General features: G+C 35.7%; 1 protein-coding gene across 1 annotated transcript in view; it reads left to right on the forward strand.

Annotated features, from left to right (window-relative positions):
* Positions 1 to 17,385, forward strand: part of LOC149190754 (kinesin-like protein KIN-7E, chloroplastic) — a 325,467-nt gene that overhangs the window by 206,448 nt on the left and 101,634 nt on the right. The window contains exons 9-10 of the mRNA XM_089410586.1: positions 16,655 to 16,759; positions 17,278 to 17,385. Coding sequence (XP_089266712.1) covers positions 16,655 to 16,759; positions 17,278 to 17,385 — 213 coding nt within the window. The remainder of the gene's footprint in view (positions 1 to 16,654; positions 16,760 to 17,277) is intronic.

Consider the following 17,385-nt stretch of genomic DNA (forward strand, 5'->3'; position numbering starts at 1 on the left):
AAAATTTAATCCTATTTTTTATGAGTCTATATTAAAATAAAGTTTCAAAAGAAAAGTATTTAAAATACAATTTAACATCTAAAAGAAATAAAATAAAAAAAAACCCTAATATTAACGTACTAAAGCTAAAATAAATCTAAGACTGAAATAGAACTAAATAAAAACTTAAATCAAATCCTAAATTTAAAATTAACCCACGACTACGCCCCAAATTTTTTTTTTTACGCAAATGAATAATACAATTGACCATGTGTATTTTTCGAAGCACTATGTTTCAACAACGTAATGGAAATCAATTTTATGTGAGAAAATTACCTGGACAGTTTTGGCGGTGGCAGTAATTGATTTTGTAGATGCGTAAAACATTTACCTGAGCCGGCGTGAAAATTTCAATGCGTAAACCCTATACCACTGTGCGATATAACTCACGGTGGCTGAGATGTGAGGCTCAAATGCGTGATGCGGCGACCATAGATCGATTTGACGCAAATACATAAGAAATTTTACCTGAGCATAAGACGGCGAGAGAGAAAAACAAATCGATCTTACCAATAACACGTGAAGACGATGGCTGGACTTGAACCGTGCCCTTACTGCGATTTTTTTAGCGTCATATATCTGATATTACCTTGCCCAGTGACTGGTTTTCAAATCGATTTAGGCGTGCTGATCAGATTAAGGAAATACGCAAATGTTGTGATCTGAGTGGAGCTGTGGAAGAGATCGTGACTAAGTTCAGGCACAAACAATGCACCTATACTCAAACAATCTAAGCAATTTTACGTTGAACGATTTCGGTTTGGATCGGATCCGCTGACTGATCGAAATGATTGAGCACGTCGAAGGCTGCCACTGCACCTCTTATCTCGTGCCTTTCACTATTGCTGGATTCAATGGCGGTAAATACTCTGCTGCTTGACCCTCAGATCATTATTTGATATGCGTTTGCAGTTTGAGGGGACAGTAGAGGCTTCTGACGGCGGTCGTGCAATTGACAAAACCCTATTCCTGCAAAGAGAAAACAAAAGCCCAAATAAAAAAAAAAATCTGTATAAAACAGAAATTTAAAACCCTAATGAAAAAATTGTGAAAAGCAGAATTTTGAAAACCCTAGATCAGAAAAATTTGAAACCCTAAGACAGCTGATTAATGTACAGATTTGGCCCCTTAGCAGCCAGATTCAGCGATAAGCACAGGAATATTTTAAAGAAATAAAAATTTAGGGTTTTCACTGTGAAGAACTTCAGAAAATCTCTCATGCAACTTAGAAAAATAAACCGAATGATAGACCCAGGATCAAATCCAACTGGGCTCAACGAAAAATGCTTGCGGGAGTTGGCTGGTTCAGCCGAGAACTTCCCCGAACGCCCACAAAATTCCTTTAGAAAATGCTTTCTGCACAGCTCAAAACAACCATCAGTAAAGAGGGCAAAAATGCTGCTAGATCTCAAACAGTAATGGAGATACCTGCCATTACTTCAGAAACCCTAACAGCACTCAAACCCTAGCAAGTGGACAAGATACCTGTGCCCACACTACTCTACAAAAAAGCTATTATTAATGGCTGAAAAGAAAATATGCAGAAAATTTAAACAATCTCACAGCATTTCAAGAGAGTAACACCAGCAAGATATGGACCCCAAAGTCTTCTTTTATTAACCAGAAACAGATTTACAAGAGAGCTTCTTCAGTCTTAGACTCACAGATCGAATGATCTGAAAATGACCCCTAGCACCCTATTTAAAGGAAATGATCCCAACGGCTAGTTCGAGTGATCCATGTAGAAATGATCTCGACCGTTGATGAGGATCAAGACATCTCTTGATCTCATCCGTCGATTTATTCACTTAAAATATTATTATTTTATTAGTTAGGGTTTTTGTTTTATTTTTTAATTTTTTATTATTTTTTTATTTATTTCATTTTTTAATTTTTATTTATTTTTTAATTTTTATTCATTTTTTTAATTTTTTAATTCATTTTAAAATGGATCATCGAACTAAGCCTTTGGAAACATCACCTAGGACCTAGGACTTAGGACTCATGAGGGGATTTAAAACATTTTTCGACCCTCAGGACACATTACATCATGACTTTTACAATTTACATCTTAAGGAGAAAACCCCTTTAACATAGACCCTCACAAATCACCCAGTTCTGCGACACAACTATAATCTAGCAGATCAATACACTAGGATTCTCCTAAAATTCCAATGACAAAATCCATCCCGGCTTTGGGGTCAGGTTTGAAGGAAAACTCTGCCGATCCATGGATCGGTGAGACGAAAAACCTTCCGGGACGTAGATTACCACTAGAAAGTTAGGTCCACCTAGGCAATTCATATACACGACTCATGTCTGCTAAGATTATTTACAATTAATACATGCAGACTGGGTTTACAATCAAAATGATTAAGCTGCTGATGACTGCAGGCTGGCACGGACACGCTGATCAGGTGCTGCCCTTTTCTTGCAAAGAAAAAGGGGGTGTACTGCATGGGTAGTTGACCGGTAGAGGTCAACATCTGGCTCTACTTGGGGACACGTTGCTGCTTGCAGGAATGTGAGAATCCAGAATCTGCATCCATACAACACAAAAATAAGTAGCGTCCATCCAAAATCATCATATACATTAAGCACAATAAAGATAAAAGCTCTTCATTTATTAACTATCTAAAGCAGAAACGAAAATGCGGAAAAAACAAGGAGTAGGGTTAGAAATACGATACAAAGGATGCCCTACGGCATCAGATGTGTTCAATATAGTGCATACTGAGCATTTGCCTGCTTTCAGGCAAATTTGTCGGCTGCTTGTCGGATGTGCCATGTCCAATTTTGCATATGGTAGGACTCTTTCCTATCCGAAAATCAAGCTGCTCACGGCCGTCTGATGCATCAAATCTTCTTCTTATTTTCTTTCTCTTACGTTTTTTCTTTCTGGCAGGTTGAATTACTGATGACCTGGAACTTTCTGTTTCAAAACTATCAGATGAAGTATGCGTGATATGTCTTTCTTTAGCCTGCATCTGATCTTCATCATTCTTAAGTCTATCCGGATCACCTTCAATTAACCATCTTTCAATCGAATCAATAACCTCCTCATAATAAGATGGAGCTTGTTGCAGCAAATGAGAAGACTCCTGATCTGTTGATGTTACCTGGTTTCTTTCATCTTCCAATTGCTGAAACCTTTGAACCTGTATTCTAATGGCATCCATCTGTCTAGAGTGTTCAAGCTTTATAGCACTGATTTGTCTGGCATGATGTTCTTCCATGTCTTTTATTACTTTATCATTCTTTTCCTTCATGTTCATCAAGCAATGCTGCGTGGAATTTATTTCTTCTTTATGATTCGCTTGCATGTCAGCCAACTGATTATTATGATTGAACGTCATGATAGTCATTTCCTCATCCATAGTTAATAACTTGTTTTGCATAGAGTCAATTTCCCTATCATGATCAGCTTTCATGGTCACCATATTTTCCTCTAAGACTGACATCTTGCTATGCATGTTTCCAATTTCTGTTTCATATTTAGTTTTCATGGCCTCAATTTCTTTAGCATGCTGATTTTGCGTGACCTCAATCTCCCTATTACGTTTTTCCAGGTGGGTGCATAAAGTTTTCACATCATTGACATAATTAGTTTGATTGATTTCCATATTTCTCACCAGCATCATTAGATCTCGTAAAATTTGTTTTTGCTCTTTCCTTTCATTGTCATTTGTCCCTGATTTTTCACTATCATGAACTTGATCTGCAATATTTCCGGTGGATGACACATTCTGACATGATGAATCGTCTTCAACAGCTGGATTTTTTACAAGATTACTTTCTTTCGTTTGCACAATTTTAGAGGTAGAAGGCAAGCTGTTTGGACCAGTGTGGAAAAAGTCTGCAAAAAATTCCGATTTAATCCTAAAAACGCGATTTTTTGAACTAAACGATTTAATCCCCCGACTTTTTGGCGACTTTTTCACAAAGGAAAAAATCGCGATTTTTTCCTTATACTCCCGATTTAATCGGGAGTCGACCCAAAAAGTCTTCCTCCCTTCCTAGGCCGCGGATAAAGAGGCCGCAAAGGTGAAAAAACTGTAAATTGAAGCTTCCATCCATGCATTTTCAAGTTATTGCATTGTATTGTTTGTCATACTTCTTGCAAGCATAGCAGTCTCATTTGTAATCTGTTAGTTTTGAGGTTAAGATATGTTTTTGTTTTCCAAGGAAAACCAAATCTTTATACTTCATATTTCTAGTTAGAAAGCAAAGTATACATTGGCTAAGCCTCCAGGATTTCAGTGATCCAGACTTTAACAGCCATTGCCCCTTCAAAAGATTACAAAAGTACCAAAAGGATAGGCATACAACAGTCTTCCGTAGAAAGAACCCCACACCATCAAAAACATTGTTATAGTTTTTGAATGCTTCCAGGAGAAACAACAAAGAGGAGGCCATGAAGATCAAATAGCAACAACCTGTCTAGAAAAAACAAAACTAGTGCCTCAAAAAAGAACCCATTTTTCAGACAGGAACAAAGTACCTACGAAATCTTGTGATAGCAAAGATCCTTCCTGCAATGAGAGCACGTTTTGAAAGGGAATCTTCTTTAGTGGTGAATTCCCTGTAAATGTGGGGAAAGGTTATGTATCAGAAGTGGATTTTACCTCCAAGAGTTTTTGAATAATAGATGCCAAGGCTCGGTTAATAATCTGACATCTACTGTTTTCTCATAAAATAAGCAGCTTGGATTCACCAAGCGTTAATTTTCACATCTACTGTGATATTCACTATTAATTTTCATTGGACCTACCACCTGACACCTTATTACCCAAGCAGATTACTATCTACTGAATAAATGCATGACTTATTTCTTAATACAATTAGCGGAAACAAAAATTAAAAGGGGAAGAGGATCTCAGTGACTGATTACTTGATGACTTTTAGATGACTCATGATATACATTTATTATATTTTTTGTTGATATTTTGACTCTTGAGAGTTGAGACTCGGACAAGACTCAAAATTCAGGAGTTGATTCACTATTTTGATATGTGATGTAGCATTAGACTTCATATACATATTATATATTAGCTTTCTTTACATGTTTATGTGGAAATGCATTTATTTGATGTTGTGGATACTCTAGATGTTAAAAAAAATTAAAAAAATGAATAATTTTGTGTTTTTTTAATTTTGTCGACTTTTTGCCGACTTTTTCAAAAAACTCCCGACTTTGACGAGTTTTTCAACTTTTGGACCCTTGCCGAATTAATCCCGACTTCGACTTTTTCCACATTGGTTTGGACTATCATATCTATCTTTAAAAGCATTGAGAATGTCTTGTAAAGAAGTGAAAAAATCATTAGGAAAATTATTAAACCAATTCAAGGCATCACCCTCTAAAGAATGGACAAATAGACGCATCTTGAAATCTTCATGATTATATTGAGGAAATCTACAATATAAGATCATTACACAAGTAAACATGTTTAAATGCTGTTTAACAGTGACCGAATCACCACCCGAGAACTTAAATAATTTAGAAATGGCCTCTTTCGGAAGATCATGGAGATTATCAGTGAAATGACATGGTTTACATGAATAATCCATGATGAATGACAAGGGATTAGATGAATGATAGAACTAGATCTCTGCTCAAGAAAATCAAGAGATGAAAGAAGTGGAGTCGCCACTTGAACAATGAATCTGATTCTAAGATCCAAAAAGGAATCACAAGCAGATATGAGGAAGGCTTCTTGTCTGGGAAAAATGAGAAAATGGAGTCGCCACCCAAACAAGAAACAACCCCAAGAGATGCTGCTAATATGGGATGAAAAGATGCCAAAAATATTGAATCTGCCAGCTCAAAATGAGAGATGAGAAAGATGAGAAAATGAATGTCGATGAAACTCCAGGAAGAGAAAAACTCTGTCACCGGCAACGGCGCCAAAAAATGTTGGCGTTGCCGGCTCAAACGAATGATAGAAAGATGAACAATGAATGATAAAAAGTTGTTGAAACACTGAGAATAAAGTATCCCCGGCAACGGCGCCAAAAAATGTTGGCCTTGCCAGCTCAAACGAATGATAGAAAGATGAACGATGAATGATGAAAAGTCGTTGAAACACCGAGAATAAAGTATCCCCGGCAACGGCACCAAAAAATGTTGGCGTTGCCGGGCCAGATGAAAAGATAGGAAATGAGAAGGATGATTGTCGTTGAAACGCCGAGAATAATGTGTCCTCGACAACGGCACCAAAAAATGTTGTCGCACAGATTGGCACGACAACGCTCAGACCGGGGGCTGTCACTCTGATCCCCGATCCCTCCGTTTAAGCTTGTCTCCCGCGGCTAAGGGGGGTAGTCCCTGTGAGATGATGAGCCAACTGCGATCCCTCCGTTTAAGCCTGTCTCCCGTGGCTAAGGGGGGTAGTCCCTGTGAGATGATGAGACCAACTGTAGACCAGTTGGTCTCATCATCTCACAGGGACTACCCCCCTTAGCCGCGGGAGACAGGCTTAAACGGAGGGATCGGGGATCAGAGTGACAGCCCCCGGTCTGAGCGTTGTCGTGCCAATCTGCGCGACAACAGGTGGCGTTGGTCATAGAGCTTTGACCTTGCATTACACACCTAGTTCCCTGGGTTGATGGTTAACAAGTAAGCCTGATGGTACCTAGAGAGGCTGAAAGCTTTAGTCTATCTTATTCCCACCCAGATAGATTGCCTTGGCCAGGAATCTAGTCCGTGGCACCGTGTGTGCCTAAACTCTTCATAGTTCTTGTGTTTTGAGATCTTCCTTGTACTTGTATATACATGTGTAAATTATGAATACCTCCCTAGTTAAGAGGTAGTGTTGAAGAATGTAACTAGGTTCGGTCTTCATATTTAAGTCATTATGAAATGTGTTTATCAAAGAATGAAAAGAAAAATTATTATTATGACAATGACTTATTAAAGCATGATTTCATGCTTGGGTCATCATTTTATAGGTCAAAGTCCCCATTGAGGACTTCTAGGTTTTATATTGAGTCATTAGAGCCACTGTCCATTTAATGAGGCCCTTCTTGGGCTTTTGAATCATGTAAAAAGAATTATTATTGAGTCAAATATGTGATTTGTTACCTCCACACCAAGTCGGCGCTTGCCTGATGAAGTCGGCCTATAAGAGGACAATTCGACCCATAGAAGAGGCTATATATATAAGGGAAGTTCGATCTATTTGTTCACCAACTCAACAAGTTCGATACACAAGAAGGAAGTGCAGAAAAGTGCGAGTTCAAGGAGAAAAAGGAAGGATTGCATAAGAAGAATAAGTCGAAGATTTTGGGCTATCTCTCTCTCTCTTTTATGCAAAGTTACAGGGATATTTGCTGGGGCAAAGTTCCGCTGCTGGAAGCACGAAGTTCTGGATTTGCTGGGTCAAAGTTCTACTGCTAGTAAGGTCGAAATTCTGGATTTTTTGGGTCGAAGGTTTGCTGCTACATGTTTGAAGATCTAGATTGAATTTTTTGGAAGGAAGGGCTGACTTGGTGATTGAAGGAAGTTTGTGTCTAGGTCGAAGAGTCTTGGATTATCTTGTCTTAACCACTGAAAGAAGAAGTTTGATTGGGTTTTCCCCTAGATAGGGGTTTTGCCCTGCTTGAGTGCCTACATCTTGTGTCTCTTGTTCTTGTGATCTTCATACACACATAATTTGGTAATTGCTTGATGAAAGATAATATAATAAAGAAGTAAAAGAAGCCAACATAATTCACAAGTAATTATCAAGAAAGAGAAATCAAACCCTAATTCTACTAGCACTGATTTCTCAACAAATAAATGTTTGTTTAGGCCTATTTTTAAATCCTTAGACTTTGAACTTTCATTAATTCTCTAAAATGTCTTAGAATACCTAATAATATTCTTGGTAGAGTATATAGTTGGCTATACAATGTAGAGATTTTCAATACTAGTCAAGCATACACTAAATGTGTGCAATCATGAAAATTGCGATTGCGAGTGACCCCTGATCTAATGGAAAATTTCTCATGAACAAAGCTATGAGAAGACCAACATACAAACAAAGGTAATGTGTTCAGTCATAAGTCTAACTACTTTTTTGTTTATAGAAGTTTGTTTTAATTAGTGACTAGGTTACATAGAAGGCATACATGATCAAGATCATTGTTTTGATTGAGTAGATATACATACACTGAAAGAAAAGCTAGGATATTTTGGGGAGACCATTGAAAAGATGAAACCAACAAATCTTAGCAACAACAGGTATAACTGTTTTTAGAGACTTACAAAAATGAAGATATATTTGATAACAATGTTTTAATGATTGACAAAAATCAACAAGATCAACATATTATTTTTACAATATTTATCAGTATTTCTATACAATATTGTTATGAGTTTTACAATGTTTTGTTGGAGAGTACTCATAATCCTCACTCATAATAAAGAACTAACCATGGTTTTGAGTTGTAGGATTAATAATTTGAGAAAGGTCTTCGTGGGGTCATGATGATGGATGTAATGACCCACCTACAACTATAAATAAATATGAATATTAGCATACATATGAGACCTCCATACGATAGCTACATATGCATGGACTTGCATGTATTGCACTATATATATGCTAATTACTACAGGGAAAGGTATAAATTAAGGTAATGAATTAATTATCGAAATGAATCCCTACCTCACCATAATATCATGAATATATCAAATTAGGTAGGTAATACATTTACCACTTTAAATACACACACACACACACACACACACACACACACACATATATAAACCCTTAAACTAAAAGAAAATGTTAATTTTAATTTACAAATTATATTTAAAATTAAAATTAATAAAATAATAATATAAATTAATTAAAATTATAAACTAAATAAATTAAATTAATTTATTAAAATAATATAAACTTTAATTAAATCAAATCCTACGTATTCAAATAAAATCCATAAAATCAAATGAGATTTGATTTTATAAAAGTTACACGTAACAAAAACAATGACACGGAGATGGGAGGAAGGCAGTGGGCAGAGAAATAAAAGGAGGAAGAAAATCTTGAGGAAGGGGAAGGAGGTTGAGAAGAGGAAATTTTTGAGTCTTACTTACTGAGAGGAAGAGTTTCAATTGTTCTTAAGTTTTTGGGCATGGGGGACCAGATTGCGTCAATTGAGCCGCACTTTGGAACTGAGTACCTAGGTTGTACCCAGTTTGGCTGGGTGGTTTTGGTCTTTTGGTAATGGAACGAGAGCGGGAGCAAATTGGAATTGTCTTCAAGCTGTTTTCCAGGTATTCCTCTATACTTAATTTTCAAATTCTATGTTTGCTTCATGATAAACTCAAGCCAAATCAAGGATGTTGATATAATTGTTAAGATAGATTTATATTAGGCAAAATAGGACCTTACAATGGATGAGTAAACCTATTCATTGTATGAAATTTTTTGTTATGAATATAATTTATATAAAAATAATATAAATAAAAATAAATAAATAATAATCATAATAATAGTTAATTAAATAATAATTAGTTAATGGATAGGCATCTCCATAAGGACATGACTAGTCATAAAGGGGTACTTGAATGTATATAGGTGGGCCCTCATTTGTAACAATCATTTCATATCTTTTGTACATTTCTTATATAAATATATTATTGTCCTATCACGCCGCACGAATATTTTTGTATTTCAGCTCTTATGAGTATTTTGTTGCGTATACAAACTTTGTTCATTACATTGGTATTAGAGTTGTTCGATCATTTGGCCGATCAAGTACACCATAGAGCCAGTTTGATCTGGCCCTTGGCCATCAACTCTTTGCCATGTTCGTTGCCATTGCAATTAAGGATTTTAGCCACAAAAACTTTTGGAGGCTCTCCCTTTCATTGCCAAACCTTTGGCCATTAGAAAAAGAATATATATATATATATATATATATATATATATATATATACATGGGAATTTAAAAATAAAAAAAAGAGGATAGGAAAAATGAGTGATTAAAAAATATTAAAAAAGTCAATATATACTTTACGCTCTGATACTTGAATTAAAAATTTAAAAATAAAAACTAAAATGAACCCCAAAGAACCCGATTTTGGAGTTCTAGGTACCCATCATCAAGATTCTTCGTACCCTTCAAGACAAAAGAACCCAATTTTTTTTATGGAGAACCCGGTTCTTCATAGAAGAACCCGGTTCTTATAAGTTCTTCTTAGAAGCACCCGTATGTGAATTCGGTACTTGGGGACGAGAACCCGGGATGGGTTTGAGAACCCCACCCCTGGGTTCGCGAACCCGTGCAACATAGAAATAAACTTATAACTCTAGGTATAATTTAAATAATTTCATAAGCTAAATGCAAACTATATTGTTAAATCTTATATGTTATAAAGTAAATATTATTAAATCATTATATATACTAATTTACTAAATCAAAAGAAAGGTGATGTCACTCCATGTAAGGTGTCATTCGATTCAATTTAATGCAAACCATGACAAGGCAGCCACCGTAACTCAATTAAATGAAGAAACATGACAAGGCAACCATCGTTTAACAAAAGATCCTTTCATAAGACGTTGGGTGAATGCGTAGAAAGGAAGGAACCTCTGGTATTTAAGAAAGAGAAGGGGGTTTTGTGAAGTGGGAAATGGAAGGTTATTACTTTCTTTGGAGTTAGAGGAAAGAATTTCAAGGAGAGTTATTGATAGAATGATACTGAGCCTTGGTTGTTCTTGAAGTTTTTGGGCACGGGGGCCAGAGTGTTGAATTCTCGAAGTATTTTGGAGCTGGGTACCGAGACCATGCCCAATTTGGTTGGGAGGAATTGGTCATTTTGGTAACCGAAGGAAAGTTGGAGCTTTAAAAGATGAGGATCGACTTCAAACACGAAAAACGGGTATGTATTAGTGAATTATGTTGATAAATTCTTGTTTAAATTACAGTTGTTAAAACTTGGTAGGATTTAGGGAATTAATTCTGAAAAGGTCATTACATCTTCCTCATAGTTGTATATGATGAATACCTCCCTAGTTAAGAGGGAGTGTTGGAAAATGTAACTAGGTTCGGTTTTCATTAATGTATTTGAGTCATCATGTATTGTACTTGTCAAAAGAAAAGATTTATTATTATTATTATTATGACTTATTAAAGCATTGGTTTCATGCTTGGGTCATCATGTTTTAGGTCAAAGTCCCCATTGAGGACTTTTAGGATTTATTCTGAGTCAGTAGAGTCATTGTACTTTTAAAGAGACCCTTCTTGGGCTTTTGAATCATGTAAAAAGGTTAAGTAGTGAGTCACATATGAATTATGTTGCCTCCACACCAAGTCAGCCCTAAAGATGATGAAGTCGGCCTCAAAGAGGGCTATTCAACCTCACCAAAGGACTATAAATGAAGCAATTTGAATTCCATTTGAAGCACTCTCTCACAAGCAAGTTCGATATCTCTTGAAGTTGAAAAAAGTGTGAAATAGAAGAAGGAAGAAAAGGAAGTGCAAGTTTGGTCTAGGAGAAGGAAAGGAAGATTGAAATTTTGGTGCATCTCTCTCTCTCTCTCTCGTGCCCTAGTTTTGAAGATCGAAGTTATCTTGTTGATGCCGTAACCAGTTGTCGTATGTTACTGCCAGATCAAAGTATGGGTCGAAGTTGTTGTTGTTGGATGTTGCTGCCTCTAGAAGTTGTATTGGGACAAGGTCAAAGTTTCTAAGAGAAGATCGAAGTATTCCAGTGAAGATCGAAGTCTCCAAGGCAAGATAGAAGTTGTTGGGTCGAAGAAAGTGCTGCTATTGTTGTTGCTGCTGCCAGGTCAAGTAGGATCATCTGCAAGAGAAGAGGAAGGCTGACTTGGTGTGGAGGAAAGTTTGTGTTAAGGTCAAGAGTCTTGGAATATCTCCGGAAAACTATTGAAGGAAGAATTACTGACTGGGTTTTCCCCTAGAGATGGGTTTTCCCTTGGTTGTGAGTTTATATCTGGTGTACATTGTTTTATGTGCTATTGATTTGGTAATTGCTTGATGAACTAAAAGAAAGAAGATATAAAGAAACCTAATAAGAAGTCAAGAACATCACAAGTAATTATCAAGTATAAGAAAATCTTTCCACCTTTCTGATTTTCTAACAGTAATGACTACATTAGTGAAGTCCATACCAGGAGCTATAACCACCATTTGGGGCATACATTTACTATTGACCATGGTTTTCACACCTTCGTCTTTACTTAATTTTGCAACCCTAAGGTGAGGAAGCAGCTCAGGACTATGCTTTACAAACATAGTAGTAGATTAAACAATATGTGAGTCGAGAAGCAGAAAAAAACAACAGTCACTCTGGATTTTGGATGCACGCCTGTTTATGGGTTCATGACAACTTTGTGTGGACAACGTGCTACTTTTTCTCCTTTAGCTGAATGTTGTACCTTCAATTCTTATATTTTGGCCCACTTATGACTTCTTTTTGAAATCCATTTACATGCTCTCTCTTTAGTCACATCATGCCACACTTGAATCTTGGCCACTGTTTCGCAGCTCTATCACTCATGTAGGACCTCTTTGGTGGATCATTGCACCCAATAATATATCCCTATTTCACAACATCTTACACCTTTCTCTTTGATACCAATTGTTGTTTAGTGCCGAAAATTTTTACAATTAACCATACAACAAATTTTAACCTAATTTTACCAAATTTAATGTCTAATTTTACAATTAACTAGAATTTTAACTGGTACCAAAATTTAAATGTAGATACTTGGAAATCTCGTTTGGGGTCAATTATGACCGTTGTTGCTCCCAATTTGCTACCAAACCAACCATTTCCTCCTAGCCTATTTGGGATCCACCTATCGGGTTCCTAGATCCAAAAGGTTTTGAAATAGAGGTCTTCTGTCCCCCATGCCTAGAGCTCCAAGAAAAATTACTCAAGACTCCCAAATCGTGGCTCTCTCAGTATTCCCTCCTCCATCTTCGCTTCTCCGAAAAGACCAAAGTGAAAATCCTCCCTTCTATGCCCTCTTCGTCCTCCTTATATCCTTGAAATTTCACCGCCTTCCCAATTATAATAAGGTTTTCCTTGCCTTTTGTTGGTCACCTAGCATCTCGAAGAGTCTAAAGGGGTGGTCACATTTTTATAGTCTTATGAATAATGGTTGTAAGTTTATATTTATTTAATTCTTGAGGCAATGCATTTTTAAGAGTTTCATTTTTCATTTAAAAACTTTAATTCAAATTCTATTTATTGACTTACATTTTTATTAAAGTTTGTTACTTCATATCTTATATATATATTTTTTTTTTTTGGTTCTTAAATTAATTATTGATGTTGTTTGGTTTTAATTATTGAAATGTATTGTCATACGACCTTTGAACATATTTGTTTAGTTCTATTTAGTTAACATAATATATATAATTTCTTTTAGTTAACTATAACAAATAATATATAATTATAATTCCCTTTTATTTTTGCATAGTCCATTGTATTTACTTTATTTTTAAACAATGTATTAATTATATATTATGATAGTGGTATACATATCAAGTACCCCACTCGATATATTCATTATATTCTGGTGAGTTAGGTAATTACTTCAATAATCAATTCGTTATCCTAAACTTAGACATTTTTCAATATTAGACAATATATATACTAGTGTAGTACACGTGATGCATGCATATGTAGCTATCATATGCATGCCTCATAGTCATGCTAATATTCCTATGCTCCCTTTAATTCAAGATGGGTCATTACATGTTGGCTTTAAAAACCATCAATAAACACATAAAAATATATATAAACTTTAAAGTAAGGGGCAATGGGAGTTTTCACTCAACAAAACCTTGAAGGGGAATTGTACTATAAAATCATTCCCATTAGTAGTTCCATTGTACAAATGGTCTCTTTATATGACTATAGGTAACCATAACAACTATGTCATAATTAGACATTTAGTTCAACTATCACCACGACTATCTCCACAATTTCTCCATGAATCTCTCAATATATCTTCAACCCTAAATTTCCTCATGTCTCCTCATCTCTCATTCATACATAGACTTTAGAATTGGTCTACATCATTAACACATTACAATGCATTAATTAAACATCAAGAGTTAATCCTTCACCAACAATAGCAACAACATTGAACATGCACTGGTGGATCTGGTTCAATGTTGCGGGGGAGCGCCCCCACGCCACCCCCCTCTCGCTCCCGCTCCCAATTCGCGCTTTGAGCAGGAGCGGCTTCGGAGCACTTTGGGAGCGAGCTCCCTAAAAAAACGCTCCCTGCCTTTTTGGGAGCGTTTAGCCTTTTTTGCAGTAATGTTCCGAATACAATTTTTTTCAAAGAAACAAATAAGTTTTGAGTGGGGCAGCTTAATGGTCAAGCCTATGGCCCTAGTATTGATATGCGATTCATGGTAATGTTAAATTCCTAAAGTAAAAGTGACATTCTCCTTAATCTTCATTTTCATCATTTTAATTAAATTTTTAACATTACCATGAAATGACTCGGGATGTTTGAGAGTGGCTCCGACCTCATTGGATTTCATATGGAGAAAGTAGAATTTTAGATTTCATTCAAAATCCAGCAGACTTATCAGTTTTTCAAGATTTCAGGATTGGGGGATTGCAATGTTTCCATTGAATTTTGTCATGTATTAGGGTATGGAACTCGTATTTAATCAAGAGCACCAATCCCTCAATGTGCCTTGATGTTAGTGACATTGGTTGTCGAACTCCTCTATCATGACCCTCCTAAAAATGTACGCATCACTCAAACAAAATCTTGACTTGACATGCTATGCTTTTTCTATCTTATGTTAATGCTTAGAGGGTGATATTAATGACAAAGATCCCTATACAGATACAAAGGTAATGACAAAGATACCTCTGGATATTAATGCTTAGAGGGTGATATTAATGAAAAAGATCTTGATTTTCCAACAAGACTAAAAAATTAGACATTTCTCGTGGTGGCAAGAGGCCCAAGCATAAGCAATAGATAATAGATTTACTTGTCTTTTCTAGTTTCTAATAGTTTTTATAACTATAGACTCTTTCATATTTATTATGATATTTTTTAAACAATATATGACAATTTAAGTTTGAAGTTGGCGATTATAACTCATTAGTAATGAATTATGAATATGATGCTTCATGAAAGTTGAAAGTTGTTTCATTCATTTCATTTTATAACATTTCATTTCATGTTAGATATTATCTGTTGTAATGGTTACAATTAGCTTACAAGTACAACTTTGGTGATCAATGATGATAAATGTTATATATTGAATTTTGAAAGCTTGAAACTTTAAGATTGATGAATCATGAGAGTTAATATGTTGTATATTACTATGTTACTAACTTGTGGATGTGGTTGATGAAGATTATAACTTCTAGATGATTGTTGTTATATGGTTCAATCTATGTTTTTTTATGTTTTTTATATCTAATTCATCATTCTACATGTTTTTGTTGACATATATGTATCAAAATATAAAATATATATATATATATATATATATATATATATATATATATAAAAAATGCTCCAGGATTCGCTCCCAAACTGGGAGTTTTTGAAAATGTCGCTCCCACACCCGTTTTCGCTCCCGCTCCCAAGTAACACTGATCTGGTTGTTTTTGGCACTGCTGAAAGGAATGTCACTACATAGAAAATACCTACCCACAAACTTGTCAGTGTCTTGCTTCTTTATTTTAATGACTGACCTAATAGAAGGTTGTGCACTAGGTGTGGTTCTAGGAACAAAAAGAATGAGGTCATTGAGGACATTGTGAAAAGTGAGACTGAGGAAACACTGTCAATACTTACCCCTGAGATCTTGCAACTCCTCACCTGCAAGCTTAATTTGCACAGTTTCCCTGTTATCTTTGCACAAATCTAGATTCAAGATATTATTCTTCATCTCTTGTTCTATAAAAGAGAAGAAGGGCATTTCACTGGGTTGGTTAGACAATAGAAGTTTTGAGCTAGTTGCATCGTAATTATTTTCTTTCAGTTAATTGAGAGTGATGTGATTGCATGCTGCAGATTCAACTTGCCATCCTAAATTTTCAGATTGGTGTGTCCTTATCCACTGTTTTGATAAGTGATTAATTAGTTTTCAACTCCTAGCTTAAGGTTTTGATTTAGGAGTGCAAATCTGCTTACCAGTACTGAAAATTAACAATTAGGTCCTTTGTTCCAGTGAGATTTTTTTTGGGGGTCTTAATCCTGATGTACCCAGATTGGAGTTGCATTACACCCTCCCATGATGTTCTGAACAGGAAATATTCACTAGTTTTTTTAGCAATGTGGATGACAATATACCCCTTCTCCTATTTCCTTTTGTGCTCCGTACCTTTGGTTCAGCATGATTGGTTACTGATAGTCAGCATTTTTCTAGTTTTATTGAACTGTCTTGGTGACTTCAACATTAATTTGATTTTCAATTCTGTCTGAGAATGATATGAATGCTGAAATTGTTAATAAATGATGTGAGATGTCATGTTGTTTAATTCACATCTAAAATTATCAAGGCACTCACATAATGTAGCATCCCGATAAAGCACATGGGATGGGCTACATTGATTGTTGTGGTGGTCAACATATAATTTCGTAACTATGTTGGAATTCCTGTGCAGGTAATATCAAAGTTAAGTGATGGTAAATCTTCACATATACCTTACCGTGATTCGAAACTCACCCGTTTGTTGCAGTCTTCTTTGAGTGGACATGGCCGTGTATCGGTAAGACCTTGTTTTTTACATGTTTAAGGTTGGTCTAAGTTTCATATCATTCCCCTTATTTTATCATCCCTTTGACTCATTCTATATGCTTGCTTTTGAGATCACTGGTTAGATGCATATAGTATACTTCTAATAATGCTACCTAAGCATGCCACACTTCAGTGTTACCTATAATGAGCAGCCACCGACCTAGAATAGTAATTTATATTAGATACTGATTCTAATTATGGAACATAAGCCCTCTGTACTGCGAGCCTGGATGTAACATTGCATCTGAACAGACATAAAAGTATGCTTTTGATTATTAAGAAATGGAAGATCTAGGCTTAGTATATCTACTGATTTTGCAAGGACACCTGCTGTTTCTACAGCAAACCTCTTTAGTTCATGCTCAGGTTCAGCTGTCCATGTTTACTTATTAGTATCCATCCTGGATTTATTAAACTTTTCGTATTATCAAGGTGACATTATTGTAAGCTGATAGTAAGTAAAACTATTATTCTGATTATGATACACAGCTTATATGCACTATTACACCAGCATCTAGTAATATGGAAGAGACACATAACACTCTAAAGTTTGCCCACAGAGCCAAGCGAGTTGAGCTCCATACAGCTCCAAACAGG

Source organism: Pinus tabuliformis, chromosome 3_1, assembly GCF_031772625.1.
Source record: "Pinus tabuliformis cultivar Carrire ecotype Pingquan chromosome 3_1, CPIR1, whole genome shotgun sequence".
Taxonomy (NCBI): domain Eukaryota; kingdom Viridiplantae; phylum Streptophyta; class Pinopsida; order Pinales; family Pinaceae; genus Pinus; species Pinus tabuliformis.